This window comes from Meles meles, chromosome 21, assembly GCF_922984935.1.
Source record: "Meles meles chromosome 21, mMelMel3.1 paternal haplotype, whole genome shotgun sequence".
In the NCBI taxonomy this organism is placed as follows: Eukaryota; Metazoa; Chordata; class Mammalia; order Carnivora; family Mustelidae; genus Meles; species Meles meles.
In genome coordinates, this window is record NC_060086.1 from 8,179,927 (window position 1) to 8,200,911 (window position 20,985).

The 20,985-nt window shown below is 52.0% G+C and overlaps 1 protein-coding gene across 1 annotated transcript in view; it reads right to left on the bottom strand.

The window, feature by feature from the left end:
* The window catches only part of CUX1 (cut like homeobox 1), a 338,009-nt gene that overhangs the window by 138,267 nt on the left and 178,757 nt on the right, over positions 1-20,985 (bottom strand). Inside the window, 1 exon segment of the mRNA XM_045994176.1 lies at positions 9,008-9,086. Coding sequence (XP_045850132.1) covers positions 9,008-9,086 — 79 coding nt within the window.

Genomic DNA, 20,985 nt, shown 5'->3' on the forward strand with positions numbered 1-20,985 from the left:
TTTATTGTCTGCAAATCAGGCCTCTACCAAGTTGACTTTAAAACATGGTATTTTTGGGAGAGCACAAAGTTTTTTGTATTGCTGAGAAAATATAAATTTGAAGTCGTTTTTATTCTTCATCACATCCTTTTAATTCCATTTTCACCTTATGATTTATAATGCTACATTCCTCTAATTACAAATGTCTGTCATTTAAACAAGTGAGTACATAAGCATAGGCAAGGGGTATGATGTCAAGATTTGGGAGATGCGAAAAAAAGTAGTTTGGAGACCACTGACTTAGACGCATCCAGCTGCCATGCAAAGGAGGCCGGGAGAGCCCAGTGGCGAGAGAGGACATGGTGGCCTGGATGAGGTTGGTGGTGGCATCTGGGAGCATACCACACAGGAGGTTACTTAGGGAGAGAACGTAAATGCAGAAAAGAAAAAGGCTCGGCAGTCTGGGATCTGCCCACATTCGGAGCCCAGCAAGGAAGAGGGAGTCGTGGCGTCGGGAAGGAGTGTAGCAGGTGCAGGGCGGTGGGGGTGGAGGTCAGCAGGCATAATTGACTCTGGAGTTTTGCTGTCATTGGGAGTAGAGAGCTGGTCAGTGGCTGGCAGATGTCACCCTCCTCTGATCACATGTACTTGCTCAGCGAGGTCTGAGGTGTGCGGAGATCAGGGTGGAAACAAGGTACAAAACACAACACGGATGGGGAAGAGGGGCCAGTCTGTGCTCTTCAGACTTGAAGTGAACAGACATCCTCTGGTCTTCCTCTCGTTTTGGATTCTCTGCGTCACCATAAAGGAAGCGCTGGCACGCTCTGATAAAACTCACTATTGGGGGGGGGGGGCGTTCTAGAAGGAGGAGGATGCCGCTGGCCCTCATGGACCGCGGTCGAGGCTGGGAAGCAGGGCTTCTGATTTGTGGGGTCCTGGTGCACTGGGGAGGGTGTGGACAGGCTGCTGGTGAGCTGCCTCTCCAGAGACACCACGAGGACTGGCAAGAACCACCTCGCAAAACCAGGCCCACGTCTGCGCAGAGAGCGCTGCGGGCAGCGGGGCTGTCCCCCGCCATTGGGGGGTGAATGTGCCCCTTGTGAGTGCCATCCCGGCGATGACATCACAGCGCGGCAGACGCTCCTTTGCGCCGGGGCACTCTAGGCTAATGTAATCATACGATTACATAATTAACCCAGCTGTCTCATTAAGAAAATCAACTGGAATTCAGGGCGTAATTAGTCATACAGCAATTAGCATGCTGATGAGCAACTGATGAAAAGCTGTCTAGCTATCAAGTGTGCCAGGACCACCCCGGCTACGGCGAAGGGGGGGAGAGGCAACACACCTCCCCGCATGAGCGAGCCCAGGATCCCCAAGGCTCGGCTGGTGAGTCCCCGCATGTGCCGAGGGGCTGGGAAGCCGACTGGCAGGGAGAGCCCAGGATCCCCAAGGCCCGGCCGGTGAGTCCCCGCATGTGCCGAGGGGCTGGGAAGCCGACTGGCAGGGAGAGGTGGCACGCAGACGTGGCCATCGGCGCTCAGAAGCCCATCTTGTCACGTCTGCCTTTCTTTAACACGCAGCGATGCCTTGGCCAGCAAACCTTCGGTACGCAAAACGGAGATGCTCATCGGGCCCCAAATCTGCATGAAGTGAGGGCAAGGGCAGTAGAGAAGCTACCTCCCTGTCTGGTTTACGGTGACCCAGGGCTGGGCAGAGTGTGACTGTCCCTTGGCCTCTAGTCCCCAGGCTGCTTCGGGATCAGCTCTGGGCCAGCGGAGAGACAGGAGGGCATCTGCAACCCGCAGCCTTCATGGCTTGGTCCTGGTTCCTCTTCTGTCCCATCAGGGTGCTGGCTGGTGCTTGATTCTCGCATGTGAATGAAAATGCTTTAGGAAGGTAAACTGAGTGTGTGCAAAGGGGATCCCGAGGTTAGGAGGTTACAGAGTTCTCTCTGGAGGGGCCTGGGCACCGGCTGGGCTGCCAACACCAGGAGATCTGGAAAACACGGACTGGAGCAGCCTTGCAGGATCAGGCAGGAGCGGCCACATCCCTAGTCTTAAAAAATGCCACCAAGGAGTGCGTCCCTTTTAGCGCTGGCAAAAGAAGCCAGGGCTGTTTCTAACTAGGTCCTCAGATTTCGTTTCTTTTTTTCCAAGAGTCTTGCTATCGGGATCCTTGGTCTGGGGCAGGTGGGGAAGGAGGATGGACGGATGTCACGGTATTTTCCAATTTTAAATGATGGTGTGTCCTCCCTCGAACCCGGCGTGTCAGGCACAAAGGCCCAGACGATTATTGTCTTCTTACGGAGGCGCATTAAAAAGCAGTTCTCAAAAACAGTGACGTTCTACTTTATTTCTGGATCCTCAAATGCTAGGCGGCCGGGGATAGTTACCAGGGCAGGTTTTCCCGAATGCAAATTACAGCCTTCCAGAGGAGCACCTGGGAGCAGGGGCATTTTTGAAAACCGAGGGGCCTCTCTTCACCCACTCTCCTTCAAGACTTCTGCAGACCAACACCTCGGCTCACACCTGCAGGCCAGTGAGTCCACAGAAATCAGGGGAGGGCGAGCGCTCGTGAAACGGAGTTCTAGCAGTGTTCATGAGCCAATGAATATTTTATACCGCTGGTAATGTGCTTCCTCAGATTTAAATCTTAAAATAAACCCTTCCAGGCACTGCCTTTGTGTTTGAAGGGTTTGTGTCTGTAGGACCTAAACCACATCTTAGCAAGGAGTGACAGATGATTCTCTGTTGGGGGATCGGGGTGGGGGGCGGCGCAGACGGAGGCAAGACAGAGGCTCTTATGGTGAATCTAGTCCCCAAGGCAGAAAGGCTCTGGGCCCCCCGTGTACAGGTGGGAGCTCCACCCTTTCTTCTCCCCGTTTTCTAAACTTCAAGAAGACCCTGTTGCCAAGATGTTTCTGAGACGGAGAAGTCACAGTTGTGTTTTACACAAATTGGTAAGTGTCTCACAAATACTCAACCGACTAGTGCTTCAATTCTGAGCTGTTTTCCATTAATAAGGGCGATTCAGAAACGAAGATCCTGATTGTTCTGATTTATGCTTTCCCCCCGACTGTATAGATAAATACGTGCTCATTGTGGGGGAAAAAAAAAATCTGAAAAGTACCAAGAAGCAAGAGCAAGTCACCCACGCCAGGTCAATTCCGGGCGGATTATGCACACCATAACTCTGCTCAAGATACGGTACCAGTCCAGCTCTGTAAGAGCTTTCTGGAGAGGTTGTTCTAGAATATTTCCAGCTATGGGCGAGGATCACACTTTCAAGAGTGGAACCATTTATTTTTCCTTTCACTGCAGTCAGGGATGGAGGCTGCCTGTTTAGCCTGTTTAACTGTGGGAGTATTTTCGCACAGACTGGGCAGTCTCCCACCAGGCAGAAAGGAACCAGCCAGGGGCAGGCGAAGGCCAAGGCTCCATCGAGTCTGCACCTTACGCGCTCTAGGGCCTGGCACAAAACGCACCGCCAGGAAGTGCTGGCCGAGGGAATGTGTTTCAGGACTTCAGAAACGGCATGCCTCGAACCTTCTCTCGCACACTCAGGGTCAGTGTTGTTGACAGATATTCAGTGAACTTGGCTCTCACCCACAAACACATGCCCACGCAGGGGGACGCTGGCCTCCTGAGCGAACTGGTCGTGGAGGGACGCCCCCCCCCCCCCCGGGGGCGCCTCGCCCAGGTCTCCTTACCAAGTCATGTTGTTGGCGGATGACTGTGATGTTCTTCATGAGTTCAGCACCAAGTAATAAATACAAATCTCAATCAGAGGTGTATTAAAAGAAAAAAAACGTAAATATGTCCCAGTTGAAGCTACCCCTACAGGCTGACAGTGAACAGTATGATAAAAAACACGTCTGTGATGAAACTGACGGATGAAGCCATCTTGACAAATGTAGTAAAATCCTAACCTATTTATGAATTGAAAGGTAAAACCGCTCTCACTGACAATAAAGGCAAAAGCCACTTTCAATTAGAACAATGATTAGAGATACTAGAAACCGGAGAGAGAGGCTAATCCTGCCAACTGTCTATTGGTCTTCTTTTTAAGACTGATTTTAGAGAGAAAGAGGGTAGGGGGACAGAGGGAGAGAGAGAGAATCACAAGCAGACTGTCCGCTGAGCGTGGAGCCTGATGCCGATCTCACGACCCTGACATCATGACTGGATCCAAAATCAAGAGTTGGACGACGCTTAACCAACTGAGCCACCCAGGCGCCCCTGCTGGTCTTCCTTTTCATTAATAAGCCAGAGGAAACCATGAAAGCAAGCGCTGACACCCCACCGTGTCCTGGTGAGGGCTGTCCCCGTCACCTTCCTCAACTACCCCCCCCACCTCCTTCATGCAGGCAAAATCCGTCCATTTGCCTCTAATTTTATTCCCGCCACCCGAAACCAAGTGACCTCATCTCTCCCTCCCCAGGTCCCCTTGGGACACCTTTCTGATCTGTTGTCCCAACTACAATCAGGACAACATTTTTATTAAGCCCATCGGAGAGTGTCATTTCCCTGCTCACAAGCCGTCCCCAGTTTCTGCCTGTGAGATGAAGCCCAGAATCTGTCCCATACCCTACCAGGCCCCTGCCTGCCTCCCCGGCGAGGTGACCACGAGGGCGTGCGCCCCTTACTGGGGCCTAACTATTAGCAGCGCCCCCTTGACCAGGGACAGTGTTTCCGTTCAGATGACATCATCCTTGGCCCCTGCCCAGTCCTCTCTGAGCTCCACTCCATGCCCGATGGGCGTTACCTCCAAAATACTTGTCATACCCACACTTCAATTACTATGTGTGTGGTTGTTTTTAACGCCCACACTCCCCCCCGCCCCGCCCTCCGAAGTCCAAGGAAACAAGAAGCCATCCGGCTGATTCGCTCCCGACTCCACCCCTGGGGCTCACCGTGGTTCCTGGGACCCAGGGAAGGGACAGCTTCCGAGGCGCTCACCAACTCACCAGGGAGGGAGGGGTCGCAGCAGTGTGGAAAGAGGGTGTGCTTTGGCCAAAGTTAGCAGGGTATTTCCGGTAAAAAGCATCTTAAGATACCCTCAAAATGGACCACGGAATGAAGAACAGTTTGGGGGCAAACGAGGAAGATGGTAAATTTGAGGGGGTCTTACCTATTTCAACTGTTTGGGGGGCTCATCAGGACGATTATGCATCTAAATGTTTATTCAGTGTCTCTAAGACGAAGGTGCTTGGGCGAAGAGAAGGACCATTGCTTGGGATTTGGGCCGTGGAAAATGAAAAGAGGGAGGAGCCCCACAGGCCAGTGTTTCTTCCCCCCCAGAGTGGCCCCGGGTGCCAGCGTCAGCCTTGGGAGCGTGGTCCGGTGCGAACACCGGCAGACTGTACGGGCTCAGCAAGAAATAGTGTGTCTTTCGCTGATTCATTCGGCCAATGTTTATGGAGTTTCTGCCACACGGCAGGCACTGGGGGAGACAGTAGGAAAATGAGGAGGGACTAGACTCCACCCCCGTCTCTGCCGGGCCAGAAGGGAAAACAGTGGAGTGCCATGAGTTGTAACCGGGGCAAACGCAGGGTGCTGGGGATGGGCGTGTGCGTGTGTGTGTGTGTGTGTGTGTGTGTGTGTGTGTGTGAGAGAGAGGGGCTAAGCCAGACTTGGGAGGTCCCGTAGGAGGATCTCAGGTTCACCTGGAGGAATAAGGTATCAGCCGAGATGGGGCCTGGCCTGCCTGTGGGGTGAAGGATAACCCATTCCTACGAGCCTGGAGACTCACTTTGAGAGGCGGCAGACACGAGGGGGTGGCCCGGACCATGAGGCGGAGAGCAGAAGTGGGGGTGGAGAGAAGTGGATGGAATTGAGAATATTCTGGAGGCAGAATGGCCAGGACGCGGTGACGCCGCACTCTCGGGTGAACAGGTGGGTTGAAAGTGGTGCTGCTCGCTGAGAGACGCAGAGCAAAGAGCTGGTTTCCTCTAGACACACTGGGTGGTCTCGGGGCGCCCATCAGTCATTCGGGGGCCATGCCCAGGAGCTACCGGCTACATAAGCAGACACTCGGAGGAGTCAGAACTGAGCCGGGATGGAGCTCTAAGAGCTACTACTGTGCCCCTTGGTGAGTTCTGCTGCTGAGGACTCTGGGGTGGCTCTGGGATGACACCCCCTCCTCGGGGCACGCCACATATCACACCTGTTGTAGGCCAGGCCCTGCTCCAAGCCCTGGGCACAGAATGACAATGCAAAGCTGTCCTCAGGGAGCTTTCATCCCAGTAGGACCAGCAGGCACAAAACAAGCAAAGACACAAATAAAACTTCCAGCACTGTGGGGTGGGGCTGCGGGGAGAGAGGGCGCGCCTGGGTGGCTCAATCGGTGGGGCGAGCGCCTCTTGGCTTCGGCTCAGGTCATCATCTCAGGGTCATGAGGTCAAGCCCCCGTGGGGCTCCACGTTCAACACGGGGCCTGCCGGACAGTCTTTCTTCCCCTTTGCTCCTCCCCCTGCTAACTCACTCTCTCTCTCTTTCACAAATAAATAAGTAAAATCTTTAAAGAAAAAAATATTCGGATGGGGAACAGTAGGGGGGGCGGGGGTTGGTTCTGTAGGATTTCTGGGCCAGCCTCCTTAGTCGTGGCGCTTTGTCTCTGCCCCTCCCCGGAGCCAGCAATCGGCTCTTCCTGGGCTCCTGGAGCTCGGCCATAGGACACATGGCGGAAATACCCACCCCAGTATTCCCGACAGCTGCCCTGACTTTTCCGATATCGCTTAAGTTGCTGTTTCTTATGACCAGGATTTAACATTCTCTTCACACCCCCCCCACCCCGATGTTTCTGGGTTCAGGTAGGACTGCGGCCGAAAGCACACAGACAGTGAAACCCCGGACTCCCCCCACCTGCCTGCCTGTCAGTAAATGCGAGGCTGTTGCCCAGGCCCTTCCTGTAAGGCTGAGCCACAGGATTACTTCATCTGAGCAATAAGCAGACTTCGAAACCCAGGCGGAGGGCTCCAAGCTCCGTTCCTGCTTTGCAAAGAACTTGCTGGATGTGTCAGACCCCAGCATTTGTAAGAAAGAAATACCTAGGAGGTGCGTGAAAGCGATCTTATGGGGCACGTGGATGTACTTCGATCGACTTTTACTCTTCACAGAAAACATCAAACGTCATTTGCTCCCACCGCCTTACGCCGAAACTGCAAACTTGAATTCTCCAGCCAGAAATGTAATTATGAAGAATATCACCAATATGGGAAAAATGCTGATGGTACGATATTAAGCAACAAAAACAGAATAGCTACCCGCGTTATGATTGAGATTCTATAAAAATTATAGGTCTATAAATGAGGCCTGCTCAGGCAAAGAGGAGAGTTGATTTAAAAACTGTCTCTTCTTTTTCTATGGGAAATTTAGATGGAGACCAACTGCAAAACGAGAAAGCCGGTGACTTGTTAAAGGGATTGCCCGGCTGAGAAAGTTCTCTAAGGGAAGACGCAGGGACAAATGGACTTTTTAGAAAGAGAGCGTAAGGTGCCTTGTTAGTGCATAAGTAGCGTGTCAGTCTCATAAAAGGAGAGTATAGGTTATTTAGAAAACAGCAGCTGAAGGCTCTCTGGGTCTCTGGCAAAGACAAAACAAGCTCGTCCCCTTTCAACTAAGTCATCCACACAAAACTTGCAAAAGAAAATGCAAGCAGGCCCACCAAGCTGCCGATTTCTGAGAAATAGTGCACATCAGACACCAAATGATCCAGTTACCATGAAGAAGCCTCCTCATAAGCCTTGCCCAGGGTGGTCGGGGAACCCCTAGGTGGATACAAACTCTTGCAGAAAATCAAAAGGCTGGAATCTGGAACTAAGGGCTGGAGATGCTCCCAAGACAGTGAAAAGTTAGAAGAAAGAAAACCATTCTCATCACTAGGCTGTTCCCCTACCTTATTCCATTTTCCAGACGAGAAAGCTGAGGGCCAGACAAGAAAAGGAATGTAACCAAGACCTCACAACAGGCCCTGGCGGGAGAATCCGTATCTCTCCTCTCTGTCTAAAGTGTCCAGAGTGCTTTCCGCCAGCTCTCGCTTGGCTTGGCCTCCATTAACTCCCACTCCCAGAGAGGACAGCAGAGCCTAGTGAAGCCCAAATGGAATTCAAGTACAGACACCAAGAAGGTCTACTTCTGCTCTGCTTTGTTAAAAGCAGCTCTAGTAATGCCGGTAATGCTCAGACGATTACTAAGAGTAAGTGAGCAACTCCAACTGGCTGGGGAAGGGAGGGTGCTGGTAATTTGGCTTCCTTGGTCTGTAGAGGAGGACGTTCACACTGCTTTCCTGATTTTCTGATCTGAGTCTTTCCAAGACTGAGCCGGGACCCGTGTGATCATGTCCATCACCTTCCCATGGTTTCTAGGTGACTGGAACGCCCGGGAAAAGACGGCCAATAGGGCCTGTGGCTCAAGGTGCTCTGAATTCTGCCTCACTTTTCGAAAATAAGGAATGGAAAGCCATTCCCTCTCTGAATGTCCAGCAAGCATGATTAACACGTTAACTCTTTAGTTCCTTTACAAGAAGAAACCACCCACCTATGTCGTAAACAGGCTACCTCTCGCTCTTGGCTATAATTTAAGTGAAAGACTTGGCCAGAGGATGCTAATTCCCTGGATGACCTGGGAGGGAGGAGGCGCTCCAGGGGCCCTATCAGGGTCATTCCCGAAGGTGGAATCGGTCAGCCCAGAACCGAGAACGTTCACAATGTCTGCCCGGCACACACATGGGTTCTGTTTCTTCTCTGTGAATGCACAGCACTGCACACCGAGGCTAAAGGGAGCCGCACAGGTTTGAGTTTCTGCACTTATGAAGGCATCAACTGGAAGTTATAGGGTTAACTTCAGCAGATGCGCACCTGATTTCCATACCCATCCGAAGCCGAGAATCCATATTCCCAGAATTCCCAGCTTCCTGGGGAGCTGCCATTGCTGGTCTAATTCCCTTAGGGAAGCCGAGAAGAATAAGCCCGGGACCCACCAACACACCAACACGCAACGCCCACTGGTGGCTTCCACGGGCTTACCTGGAACGTCGATCAATCTTTTGTAGACATTCAAGAAGGCTGCCTCGGCTTCTTTGCTTCTTTTACTCAGTGCATCAATCTGAAAGGCAATGAAAGAAGGAAAAGAAAAACAAAGAGCTCAAAATTTGTCAAGAGGTCATTGAGAAATCATCACGCATCTAGAGAGTTCCCAGGGCAAACAGAAGTCTGGTTTCTTCACGAAAATGCTGGACAGCCGGGCCTTCCCCTCGGGCCAGATGGTGGCAAACACATGAAGGGGTGACAATCCCCGTGGGCCCAGCTGGTGAGGATGGCGGGGCAGAAACAGGGCTGTGCAGCCATGTGTGACCCTTGGTCCCACGGCCCAGCTGAGAAAACGGTCCCTGTCCTTACTCTGTGAGTGTTTACCAAGAGCTGGCCGTACGCCGGCTCCCAGCCCCAGGAACCGTGGTCCAGCAGGGGGAAGAGGTATGCAATCAAGGGGCTAAATCCCACTCGGGAAGAGCAGAGCCATGGGGACCCCGAGAAAGGGCCACCAAGCAGGCAAGTGGGTGACATTTGAGCAGAAACTGCAGGAGGAGTTCACCAGGTGGGACGGAGAGACATCGCACGTTCGAACACCCAGAGCCAAGCCCTTCGGTCTGGGGGTTCACATGTCCTGGTTCAGGATCTATGAGAGCCAAGGGCCCTGCTTCTAAAAACACACGCACGCGCAGTGATGTACTCTCCTTAGGACACTCACGGGTCCTCTTGTGTTCCATCCATGGGATCCAGGGTGAGAACCCACAATGGGGCTGTCGCAACACACCCCGACACTATGGAATGCGGGGGTGTGCTGGGATGCGAACGGGGACACTCGGGTGATGAGACCGGGCAGGGGAGCAGGGCTCAGACCACGAAGGGCCCGCAGTGTGTGTAGGAGGTGACGTTCAAAGGGGGTCAACCGAGCTGATAGGAGGCACAGAAGAACCAGACAAGTCAAGGACGACCCCCAGGTTTCTAGCTTAAGCACCAGGCTCCTGACGGTGGCCAGGATTGGTGTGTCTTGTGAACCCACCCAGCCGGGCCAGTGGAATGTCTCTTCATCAATGAAAGGGGACACGTGACATTCCCAAGCGTGCCAGACACACATCCAAAGAGCCCTTGCTTGCTGGATGAACTCGGTACGTGTTTTGCTCACGTAACATACTTGTTGAAACATCCGATCACTTTTTATACCTGAAACATTCAAGATGCTACATGTACCGAGTTCATACCAGCTCAGGAAAAGGACACTAAATTACATATTCCTTCTGTCCCCTCACAGAATTATACGCTCTGCCTCCAATGATATTAAAGAGGCAAAAGGATGTGACTTAATTATAGGGTCCCTCACGGGAGCCAACCAACAATTTGTTCAGGGCCGAGAGAGGCCACCTGATGAGGGATAGGAAGACGCGAGGGAGCAGGACTCGGGTCTCAGGAAACCCAGGGCAGAGATAACCAGCATTTCCAGTCCCAGCCAGCCGTGCTCCCCCATTCCCTTTGATGTCAGTTGCTTGGAGCTCAGATACATTTTCCTCCCATAAAATAAGATAGTGATTTTCTTTAGGTGCTGTGGAGGTGTTCAGAATAATCCCGAAGGATGACTTAAAAATGACAAGACAGTTCTTGCTTTATTTTTACAATAAAATGGTACTCGTCTCCTGCCCCGAGTATTAGCAAAGGGGCTCACTGTATAATTAGAAAAACAAAACAAAACAAAAAAAAAAAACCAAACAAAAAAAAAAAACAAAGAGAGAGAGAGAGAGAGAGAGAGAAAGAGAGGGAAAATAAAAATTTGAATTTTGTCACTCTCCAGTAGAAGTCATCCTCTGTCTTGTTTCTCGTCCCCTTCAATTCTTTTTTTTTTTTTTTTTAGTTTAAAAAAATACAGAAGAGTTGAATGAAATGTAGTCACAGGCAAACTAAAGAGAGGAAGCAGGTTAGTGGTTGTCTGGGGCTGGAGAAGATGGGGGGTTTGGAGGAGGATAGCTTAGGGGTGCCGTGTTGCTTTGTGGGGCAATGAGACACTCTACCGTGGACTGCGCTAACAGTCACACAACTTTCTGACTAGACTGAGAATCAATGGGCTGCAGACTTCCCAAGGGTGAATGATGGTATGTGAATTACATCTGAATAAAGCTGTTAGCAATGTGTGTACCTCAAATTAAGGCACATGTAAAATTCTGGACTGTGCCATCATAACGTGTGAATCTTCTCCAGTATCTACCGCAAAATTTGGAAAATGTCTTAATAGTGGTATTTCATCTGTATCTTAACTCCCCCGCGTGTAGATGCTTTGAGTGAAAGTGGACTTGGAGTTCCGTCTGCGGACATCTGGCACACTCCCTGCGCTCTGGGTCTTTCTGTTCCCTCTGGAGAGCAATGGGCTCATGGGGGAGGGAAGCTTCTGGCCAGGAAACAGGTCGGATGCCTTGGCTGCTCTTTGCGCCTCCAGACCCTGGCAGAAGCTTCTCTGCTCAGCTCAGGACCCGCGCCGGGAGGGGCCCTGGCTTTCCGGGTGTTCTGACCAAGAGTACAAAGGGTAGCGGCCTCCTCTGTAGTGGACAAAGGATGGGATCTGGAGGATCCCGTCTCTCCCATCGGGGTTGTTGACGGGGAGGGGGCAGGAGTTACACAGCACACTTGGGGACAGTTCAACTTATGGGTTGAACCGTGCTCCCTGAAAAGAGGCTGAAGTCCTGGTCCCCAACACCTATCAATGGGACCTTATGTGCAAATAAGGCGTCTGCAGGGAAGCAAGTTAAGATGACGTTATTCAAGTGGGTCCTGATCCAGTATGACCCTGTCCTTACTGAAAGGGGAACACTGGACCCAGACACAGTCCAACCCCCAGGGCGGACCCTACGTGAACACGAAGGCAGAGACTAGCGCGGTCCCTCTAAAAACTAAGGAACGCCAGCAAACCACCAGAAGCCAGGAGAAAGGCCTGGGGCAGATTCTCCCTCGCGGCCTCAGAAGGAACTGATACTGCCCACTCCTTGATCCTGGCCTTCTAGGCCCCAGAACCGTAATACATAAATGCGTGTTGTTTACACAGCTCAGTATGGGGTGCTCGGTCACGGCAGCTGACAGGCTAACACAGGGACCGTGACTCTGGGTTCCCTTCCTGCCTATCCCTCGCCACAAACGCAGGATAACTCAAAGCCAGTCCCGAGAGAAAAAGGTCAGGCCAATGAGCTTCATTAATTCATGAAGCCACTGGACGATGAGGATTCTTTTCTTTTTAAGATTTTATTTAACGGGGGAGTGGCAGGCTCGCTGAGCCAGGAGCCCGATGCGGGGCTCGATCCCAGGATCCTGGGATCATGACCTGAGCCGAAGGCAGATGCTTAACGACGGAGCCACCAGGCGCCCCGATGACGACGACGAGATTTCTTAAAAGGCGCTGAGTACTCCAGGTGTGGCTGAGTTTCTGCTCGATACGGTCCCCAACCCAGGCCTCCTAGAAGATTTCCAAACCTGGTAGGATTTGTGGATTCTGGGTATTCTGAGACTTTCTATTTTCGCACACTCTTCGGACACCCCTACGGTCGGCAACCCTCAGCTTTGGTCAGTCCTCTCCCTGTCCCAGCTCCGTGCTTCCCGAGGTGGGCTTCCCCTCGCTGCAGCCGGGGACTTGCTATCTAGTGCTCCCGCTTCCTTGACTACCCTGCAGGAGACCTCCCCATGCTCGAAGGGGACCTGGGTGTCCGGGTCCCTTGGCTGGCAGGGCTCTCTGAGCCTGGAGCTCGGGCGGCCAGCCTGATCTGTACAGGGGGGTAATGGCACCCGCCTCCCAGGGCCGGGTGGGTAGAGGAGGTCACATGGCTAAGGCACTCACAGAAGGGCTGGCTGCCTGACAGTGGCTTTGTCACCTTCAGCAGCTTTCTTGGGCGGGTCCATGCAGTCAGAGCCCGGAGAGCCGGGCGTGGCTATCCCCGTCTGCAGCTACACCCTCTGTCTCCCCTCCGTCTCCCCGTCTGCGGCAGGTGCTCAGGGCTGTGCAGGGCCTGCCTTTGCAGCTGTGAGCCCGGTCTCCACCTGGTGGCCCTGAGAAGTGGCCTTAAGGCGTAGATGGTCTGAAGCAGGATCCAGGCTAGACACTCTGACGACTTCATGTGCAAAGACAGCCCGAGGCAGAGTCTGCCCCCCACCCCCATGCCCTTAAAGCCACGGTGAGCAAGGGCAAGGGCAGAGGGGGTGGTACTAGGGCAGAGGGAAGCTCTCTCTGGGCGCACGCTGGCCCCAGCCCTGGGGAAAACCTGTTCTGCTCCGGGGACCAGCCTCACCTCCTGCCACGCCCGGTTACTCCCTGTTGCCTGCGGAGGAGAGCAATTTCCCCGCAGCCCGGAAGGCGCCTCCTTGGAAGGTTCCTCCCATCCTTGAGGCTCAGCTGACCCATCTCCCCGCCGCTGGCTGCCTGCGGGACACTCCCATCGCTCCCTGGGATCGTCCGGGGGTTCTAGGACTGCGGGTGGGGCTCCCTGAAAGCCCACGCTATGCTTTCCGTCTCCACCGCCTTTCCTCCCCAACAGCACGCAGGAGGAGCTTACTACCGTCTCATGCGCGCGGGACGATTTGCCTCAATCCATCAGGTTTTACCTGCCGAAGTGAGCCGGCGGTTAAGGGATCCCGTTTTAAATCTTTATGAAAATGCTTAATATGTAAAGAGTTCTTTGGGAAGTACTGTTCCTGCGGTGACGTGCTGACAGCCCCTTGGCTGGAGCGAGCGCACCGGAAGCAGCTCTCCCCTCTGCATGCGCCCCACCACGCTCTCCAGCTGCCCCCTGCAGCGAGCTGGGCGCCCCCACCCCCAAGCAGGAAGCCGGGTGGCTGCTCTCCAGTCTCCCCAACCCAACAGTGACCCTCCCAGCAACGCCATCTCTGCCACGCTGAGTTTGGCTTTTCTGCACTAACAATTAAACTGGATAGAGAAGGGCGCCTTCTCTGGGTGGCTCAGTTGGTTAAGCGACTGCCTTCAGCTCGGGTCATGATCCCGGAGTCCTGGGATCGAGTCCCGCGTCAGGCTCCCTGCTTAGTGGGGAGTCTGCTTCTCCCTCTGACCTTCTTCCCTTTCATGCTCTCTCAAATTTAAAAAAAAAAAAAATCTTACAAAAAACGGATAGAGAAAGGTAGTTTATTCTAAATCTGAAACAATCGGGGTGCCTGGCTGGCTTAGTCGGTGGACTGTGCGATTCTTGATCTTGGGGTTGTTAAGTGCGAGCCCCACATTGGGTGTAGAGATGGCCTAAAAGTAAAATCTTTATAAGCAAAAAATAAAAAAAAAAAAACCCAACCAACAACCCCCCCCCCAAAAAAAACCAACAAAAATATCTTCAAACCAAACCAAACCCCCGCTTTATAAATTGGCCAACAATCCACAGGTGCTCGCAGCAGCAGGCACTCTAGAGGCCAGGTGTGGAGACGAGATCACGAAGTCACCGGTGAGAACCCTGAGCTCGTGAAGGCACTGAGCAGGTGTCTGGCCGTGTGGGCAGAACCGCGCTCTGCGGTCCTGGGAGTCGTGTGCAATCTCAAGTTGTCGCTGCTGGTCACCGTCCACCCGCCCCGTGGGGCGGACTGCACACCTCTGCCACTGCCAGGTGACTGGTGGGGGACCAGCACCTTTCCCGCCCCACTGACGGCAGGTGTGATCACGTGGGCTGCTTTGGCCAATGCGACGTGAGCGACAGTGCCACGTGCCACGCCAGAGACTCAGTTAAAAGCAATCACATGGTTCACGCACGGCGCTCTTGTCTTCTGCTGTGGGGCCAGTGCGACCCGACGGGCGCCACTTCCCTTACTGGGCTCTCCGAGCGAAGACCACACATGGTCCCAGGTTCATCACGGCCGCCCACAGCCAATGGCACATGGGCGAGAAGTGGTCTTTTGTTGCCACAGGCCACTGAGACCTGGGGTCACTTGTTACAGCGGCCTCATCTAGCGAGCCGTCTGGTCTAAGTCCGAGGGAGGTCACACCACTAAGCCACTGCGAAGTAAGAATAAGGAATAAAAGACCAGTATCATGAGGGCCAAAGGACTTTTTTTTTTTTTTCAACTATTTTTTTTGCCACAGGCACGGCAAGGGGAAGGTGGGATGATAAAGCAGAAAGGACACAGGGCTTGAAACCAGAAAAGCACATTTAGGACAGGGCTCCATCACGCATTTGGAAATGCTAAGCCAGTTACATACCCTCTGCCTCTTTGAATTTTATTTCCTGTGCCCAGGAGAAGGGAACGACCAGAATGTCTGCTGAAGGAGCCCTGGAGAATCGAACAGGCCGAAAATCTGACCGCGTAGAGCTGTTCACAGGCTAGTTTTCAGTGTTGGTGATAACTCCCGACCCGTGATATATTTCGAAGATGAGACACCACACAAACAGCGACCAAATTATGTGTCATTTTCAGAGGGTCAGTTAGAAGAAAATCTACACACTCAAGGCCTTAGTTTTTGTACAAACTGGAACATCAGTTTTAAAAGAATTAACCCCGGGATGCCTAGGGGGCTCAGTCGGTTAAGCGTCTGCCTTCAGCTCAGGTCACGGTCCCAGGGTCCTAGGGTGGAGTCCTGCATGGGGCTCCTTACTCAGTGGGGAGTCTGCTTCTCCCTCTGCCTGCCACTCTCCCTGCTTGTGTTCTCTCTCTCTGACAAATAAATAAAAACTTTAAAAAAAAAAAAAAGAAGCTTTAAAAACAAAAAGAATTAACCCCTTCCAACAGTCCCATAACCAGCACCCATGGAGGGGGGGGGGCTGCAACTTTTGAGGGGCCTGCTGCTGTCTTAAGGGGACATTCCCTGCGAGAGTCCCTCACCTGCCTGTAACTCAGAACATTAACGGGTTTGAGGCTTTGGCAGCTGGTACTTGACTTTTCAGTAGGGCTCTCCTGATTTCTGCAGAAGAAAATGTGGGGAGAACGAGAAGCCTGAATCTGAACCGGAAGATGCTTTGCACAGGACGGAAGAAAGGACACAAAAGTGTGATATTTACAGATGGATAAATCTGCCTTGACCACCAGCCTTGACCACCGATCAATAGAGAAGTCCTGATCGTTTGGCCTCAGAAATCGATTTCAGAATTAGGATCTCTTTCCTTCGTTTGATGCTTTAGCCTTAGGTGACATTTCCCCGTTACTTCCAGCGTGAATGCTAAAAGCCAGTGCCCAGCAGATCTCTGTAACTATAGCTTCTCCTTGCCACCAAGTGGGACGTGTCTTCCACAGGGACCTCGGCTCACTGTCCCGGCCCTCAGGAAAAAACACAGAGCCACTCTGCCCTAATGGCTTCTCCTCACTCCCAGACTACCATCCACACTCCCCAGGCTGCGGTCCTAGAACACTTCCCCACACAGCCCTTGACTTACACTAAGCTCATCTCCCACCAAATCCACCACTGACCACGCTTGTCCACAGCAAGCGTCAGTACCCCCAACAAATCAGGCCCCTTCACGCCTCTGGGTCTTTCTAGGCCAGGTTCCCTGCCTGGAGTGCCCTTCACTCCAGGCGACGTTGTCTCTAAAACGGAGAAGATAATAACTCTTCAAGGGCTTTTGGTGAGTATTACGAAGGAATGTGCCTCTAACTGGGCCGGGCACCTGGGAGGCCCAGAACACTCCGTAGCTGCTATCATTTGACAATGCATGTCCTGCTTGTGTACCAGTGACTCCGAACCTCCCCGAGGGTGGCCTCGGTCGGGGTGCCACAGAGGCTGCTAATCCCTGGTACCGTCAGCGGGTGGCTGCAGGTGCCTAGGCCCCGCCCCCCCAGGTGGGCCACGCCCACAAGCCCACACCGGCGCCTTGTCAGGCCAGCTGTGACAGACAGAGACGACGGTGTGGACTTCTTACCTAGGGATCGCCCCCCAAAATACGAAACACACAGGTCTCGCTATTCAGCTGGTGTCGTATATTCTGAAATGGAAAAGGCTCACCTTTCCAGGGAGCCGCCCGGCCTCGCCAGGCACGGGTGGTAGGGCGGGCAGTGCCACACGGGGCCGAGGGCCTGGCTGCGGTGCCCGAAGATCAGGGTGGAGTCCTGGCTCCAACACCAGCACGGGTGACTACCTCGGCCACCGACTAACCTCTGTGCCTCCGTTTCCTTGTCTGCAAGGAGGGGACAATAAACCTTGGCTGCTGTGGACGGTGACAGAGCCCCCGGACTGGCAACACCACTTCTCAGATGCGGAAACTGACCAAGACCAGAGCCAGGCCCCTAGGATCCCCACCAAGGCTACAAGGACACCCCAGCACGATGCCTGGGGCCGCACAGTCAGTGGAAAGAATGTGTGCTTGGAAGGAACAGAGCCTCGGGTCTAAAGCCAGCCCTGGGGCATGTTTGCTGGAGAGTCTGGAGGCGGCTTCCTTAAACTATTTACCCCTTGGTCTCTTTATCTGTCTAGGGAATGACTCCCTCCTCACTGAATTGTGAAAAAGAACCGTGAGAATCTCCCCTATCAAGCAGCCGGTATACTCTGGAGGGTACAGAATCAGAGGAAACATCGGTACCTTGTCTAGACAAAAATCCAAAGGCAGCATTCTCTTCCCAGTGCCCCGCAGACTGTCCTCCTCTGATTCAAGTCTTGGGGACAGAGAGACACTTAAACCACATCTAAGATACCGGGGCGGCAATGGCCCGCTCGGGAACAACCCATCAGCCTGTGCCCCGGCAATGTACAAGCTAATGATTTAGAAATAAACACGGACCATTAACAGAATTTTCAAATCAATGTGCTCTGCTGGATTACAGGCTAGCAGGGACCAGCAAGAGCTTCAGGGACGAGACTGGATTTGTCTCACTCGGGGTCTTTCAAGAGCAAAACAGGATGAGAAGAGCCGCGTGGCCCACCGGAAGTCAGCAGACGATGACCAAGATTCCACCCCAAACAGGCGCATACAGGGTGTCAGCTCTGGAGCTCTAACTTTCATTGAACACAGCCGTGTAAAAGGACGGTGTATGTTCTTGGGGGTGAGATCAAAGTGGCAGAGAGCACGTTTGCTGTGAGTTCTGTGGGAGACGCGAGAGGATCCCAGGGTGGAGGGAGCCCCCTTTTCCAGACCCTGGTGGCCCTGGGAGGAATGGGGAGGGAGGAGAGAAGTGGGAGCAGGTGTGGGAGCCCAGCTGCCACCACCAGCTTTCTTTCTCAAATTCCATCATAACTTCCAACTCGCAGACGGAGTCCTGTGGGGAGGAATCACACCCACCCTGCTCCCTATCGCAGGGAGCAGACAGAGACTACCCGCATGTCTCTACGCGGCTCGAAGCTGGAGGAACAGATCCCACAGAGCGGCTCCAGTTGGTTATAAAGGCAATGCAGTGTAGATGTGGGTCACAACGCAGTTGCTTCTTATATAAAGTGTTAAGAACATTCTTTAACTACCTGCCCGCCCCCCACCCACCTTGACCAAGTGTCTAAGAGAAGAAAACTGGAGAGAAGTCCAGAGAAGACAGTGCCGTGAAGGGCGAGCAGGGAAATAAAGATGTGGAGCCACGGAGAAGAGATCTGCGGCAGAGGACAGCGGGAGAAATACTGTAAAGACCGTGAAAACAGTAACTAGCATCTCTCTCTGCCTTTACCATTGGCCGCGCACGTCTGATGTTCTGGCTGTCACCGTGGATCTGAGGGGCTGCCGCGGGGAAGAAGGATTAGCGATCCTGTCTCTCCCCAGAGCGCAAATCCAGAACCACTAGGTAGAAGCTACGGGCAGATCACAGCTTCGCAGCGGGAAAGCCTCTGCCAATGACACAGGACTTCAGAGGCGGACCATGCGGGCTGCCTGAACTGCTTCCTGCTTGGTTCATTCATTCACTTGGTCCATAGGATCATTTAAAGGGTGGCTAAAACGTGCCAGGTGGTGCGCTGTCCTAGCCTCCGAGGCCAGAACCGACCCCTGCCCCCTCCAAACCTTGCAGGAAAGTCACAGTAAGGGTGCAGAGCAGGAGGAAAGTCTCCCTAAGGTTTTTTTCGCTTTTTCTTTTTTTTTTTTTTTTAAGATTTTATTTATTTGACAGAGATCACAAGTAGGCAGAGAGGCAGACAGAGAGAGAGGAGGAAGCAGGCTGCCTGCTGAGCAGGGAGCCCAATGTGGGGCTTGATCCCAGGACCCTGGGATCATGACCTGAGCCAAAGGCAGAGGCTTTAACTCACTGAGCCACCCAGGCGCCCCTGCTTTTTGTTTTCTTATCTGAGGTTTCTGAAATACAGTTTTTGTGAACAGATGATATATGTATATAGTAAAAAAAAAAAAAAAATCTTAGGGTATAAAAACATACAGTGTTCAGCAAGGTTGCATAATATGAGATCAATACACAAAAATCAATTATCTTTCTATATACTAGCCATAAACTATCTGAAAGCAAGACTTTGAAATGTTCATGGATCGAGAGACTTAATATTGTTAAGATGGCAAAAGTCCCAAATCGATCTCCAGATTCGGCACGCTGCCTGTCGACATCTCGGCTGGCTTTGTTGCAGAAACCAGCGAGTTGATCCCTAAGACTCGTACTGAAATGCAAGGGATCCAAAACAGCCCAACAGTCTTGAAAAAAGAAAAAACAAAGGTAGGGGACTCACACTTATCAATTTCAAAATTTACTGCAAAGCTACATTAATCAGGAATGTGTGGCACAGGTATTCAGACAGACATACAGTTAGATCAGTGGAACAGAATTAAAAGTCCAGAAATAAACTCTCACATTATGGTTAACTGAGTTCTGACATGGGTGAAAAGACAAATTCAGTGGAGAAAGAACTGTCTTTTAACAGACAAGCAAGGACAAGTGAATATCCACGTGCCAAAGCATTTGGCTGGACCCCTACCTCACACTGTATATAGAAATTAACTCAAAATGAACCAGAGACCAAAATGTAGAGCTAAAACTACAAACCCCTTAAATGGAAACACAACTGTAAATCTTTCTGACCTAAGATAAAACACCAAAAGCACAAACAATAAGAGAAAAATAGGGAAAGTGGATTTCACCAAGTTTAAAATTTTTGCATTACAAAGGATACTGCCAAGAAAATGAAAAGACAACCCACAGAATGGGAGAACATTCTTGCAGATCATGTACCTGATGAGGGATTAGTATACAGAATATATAAAGATCATTCACAACTCAACAGTAAAATGACAAATGATTGAATTAAAAAATAGAAAAAATATCCAGATAGACATTTCTCCAAAGAAGGTAGACAGGTGGCCAATGAGCACAGAAAAAGATGTTCAACATCAGCAGTCATTAGGGAGATGCAAATCACAGCCACAACGAGATACCGCTTCATATCCACGAGGTTGCGGTGGCAAGTGTTAGGGAGGAAGGAGAGAAACTGGAACCCTCGTGCACTGGAGATGGAAGCATCAAATGAGGCACTTTGGAAAACAGCTTGGCAATTCCTCCAAATGTTAAACAGAGTTCCCATATTAGCCAGCAATTCTACTCCTAGGTACGTATCTAGGAAAAGCGAGAACGTGTGATCTGTGCAAAAACCTGTGTACGAACGTTCGCAGCAGCATCGCTCACAACAGCTGAAAGGTGGCGGAAGCCCGACGGCTGTCTGCTGGTGATGGACGAACAGAAGGTGGCATGTCTCCACAGTGGGTCATTACTCTGCCACAAAAAGGAACAAAGTGCAGACACGCGCTGCAACACGGATATGTCGTGGAAACACGCCAGATCAAAGAAGCCGACCACGACAGACCACACGGGTTTCATGAAACATGCGATTTCAAGGATATGAAATGTTGAGAATGGTCAACCCTGTAGTACAGTGGTTGCGGGGGCGGAGAGTGGGAGGGAGAATGGGAAGTGACTACACATGAGTACAGGCTTTTTTTTTTCCCAAGTGATGAGAATGTTCTGGAACCAGACAGCAGTGATGGTGGCGCAACTCTGCGAATAGACGAACAAACACCTCATTGTAAAAAGAAAATAGGAACAGCAAAAAGTGTAAGAACACAGTCAAAAGTAGGTCTCCCTCC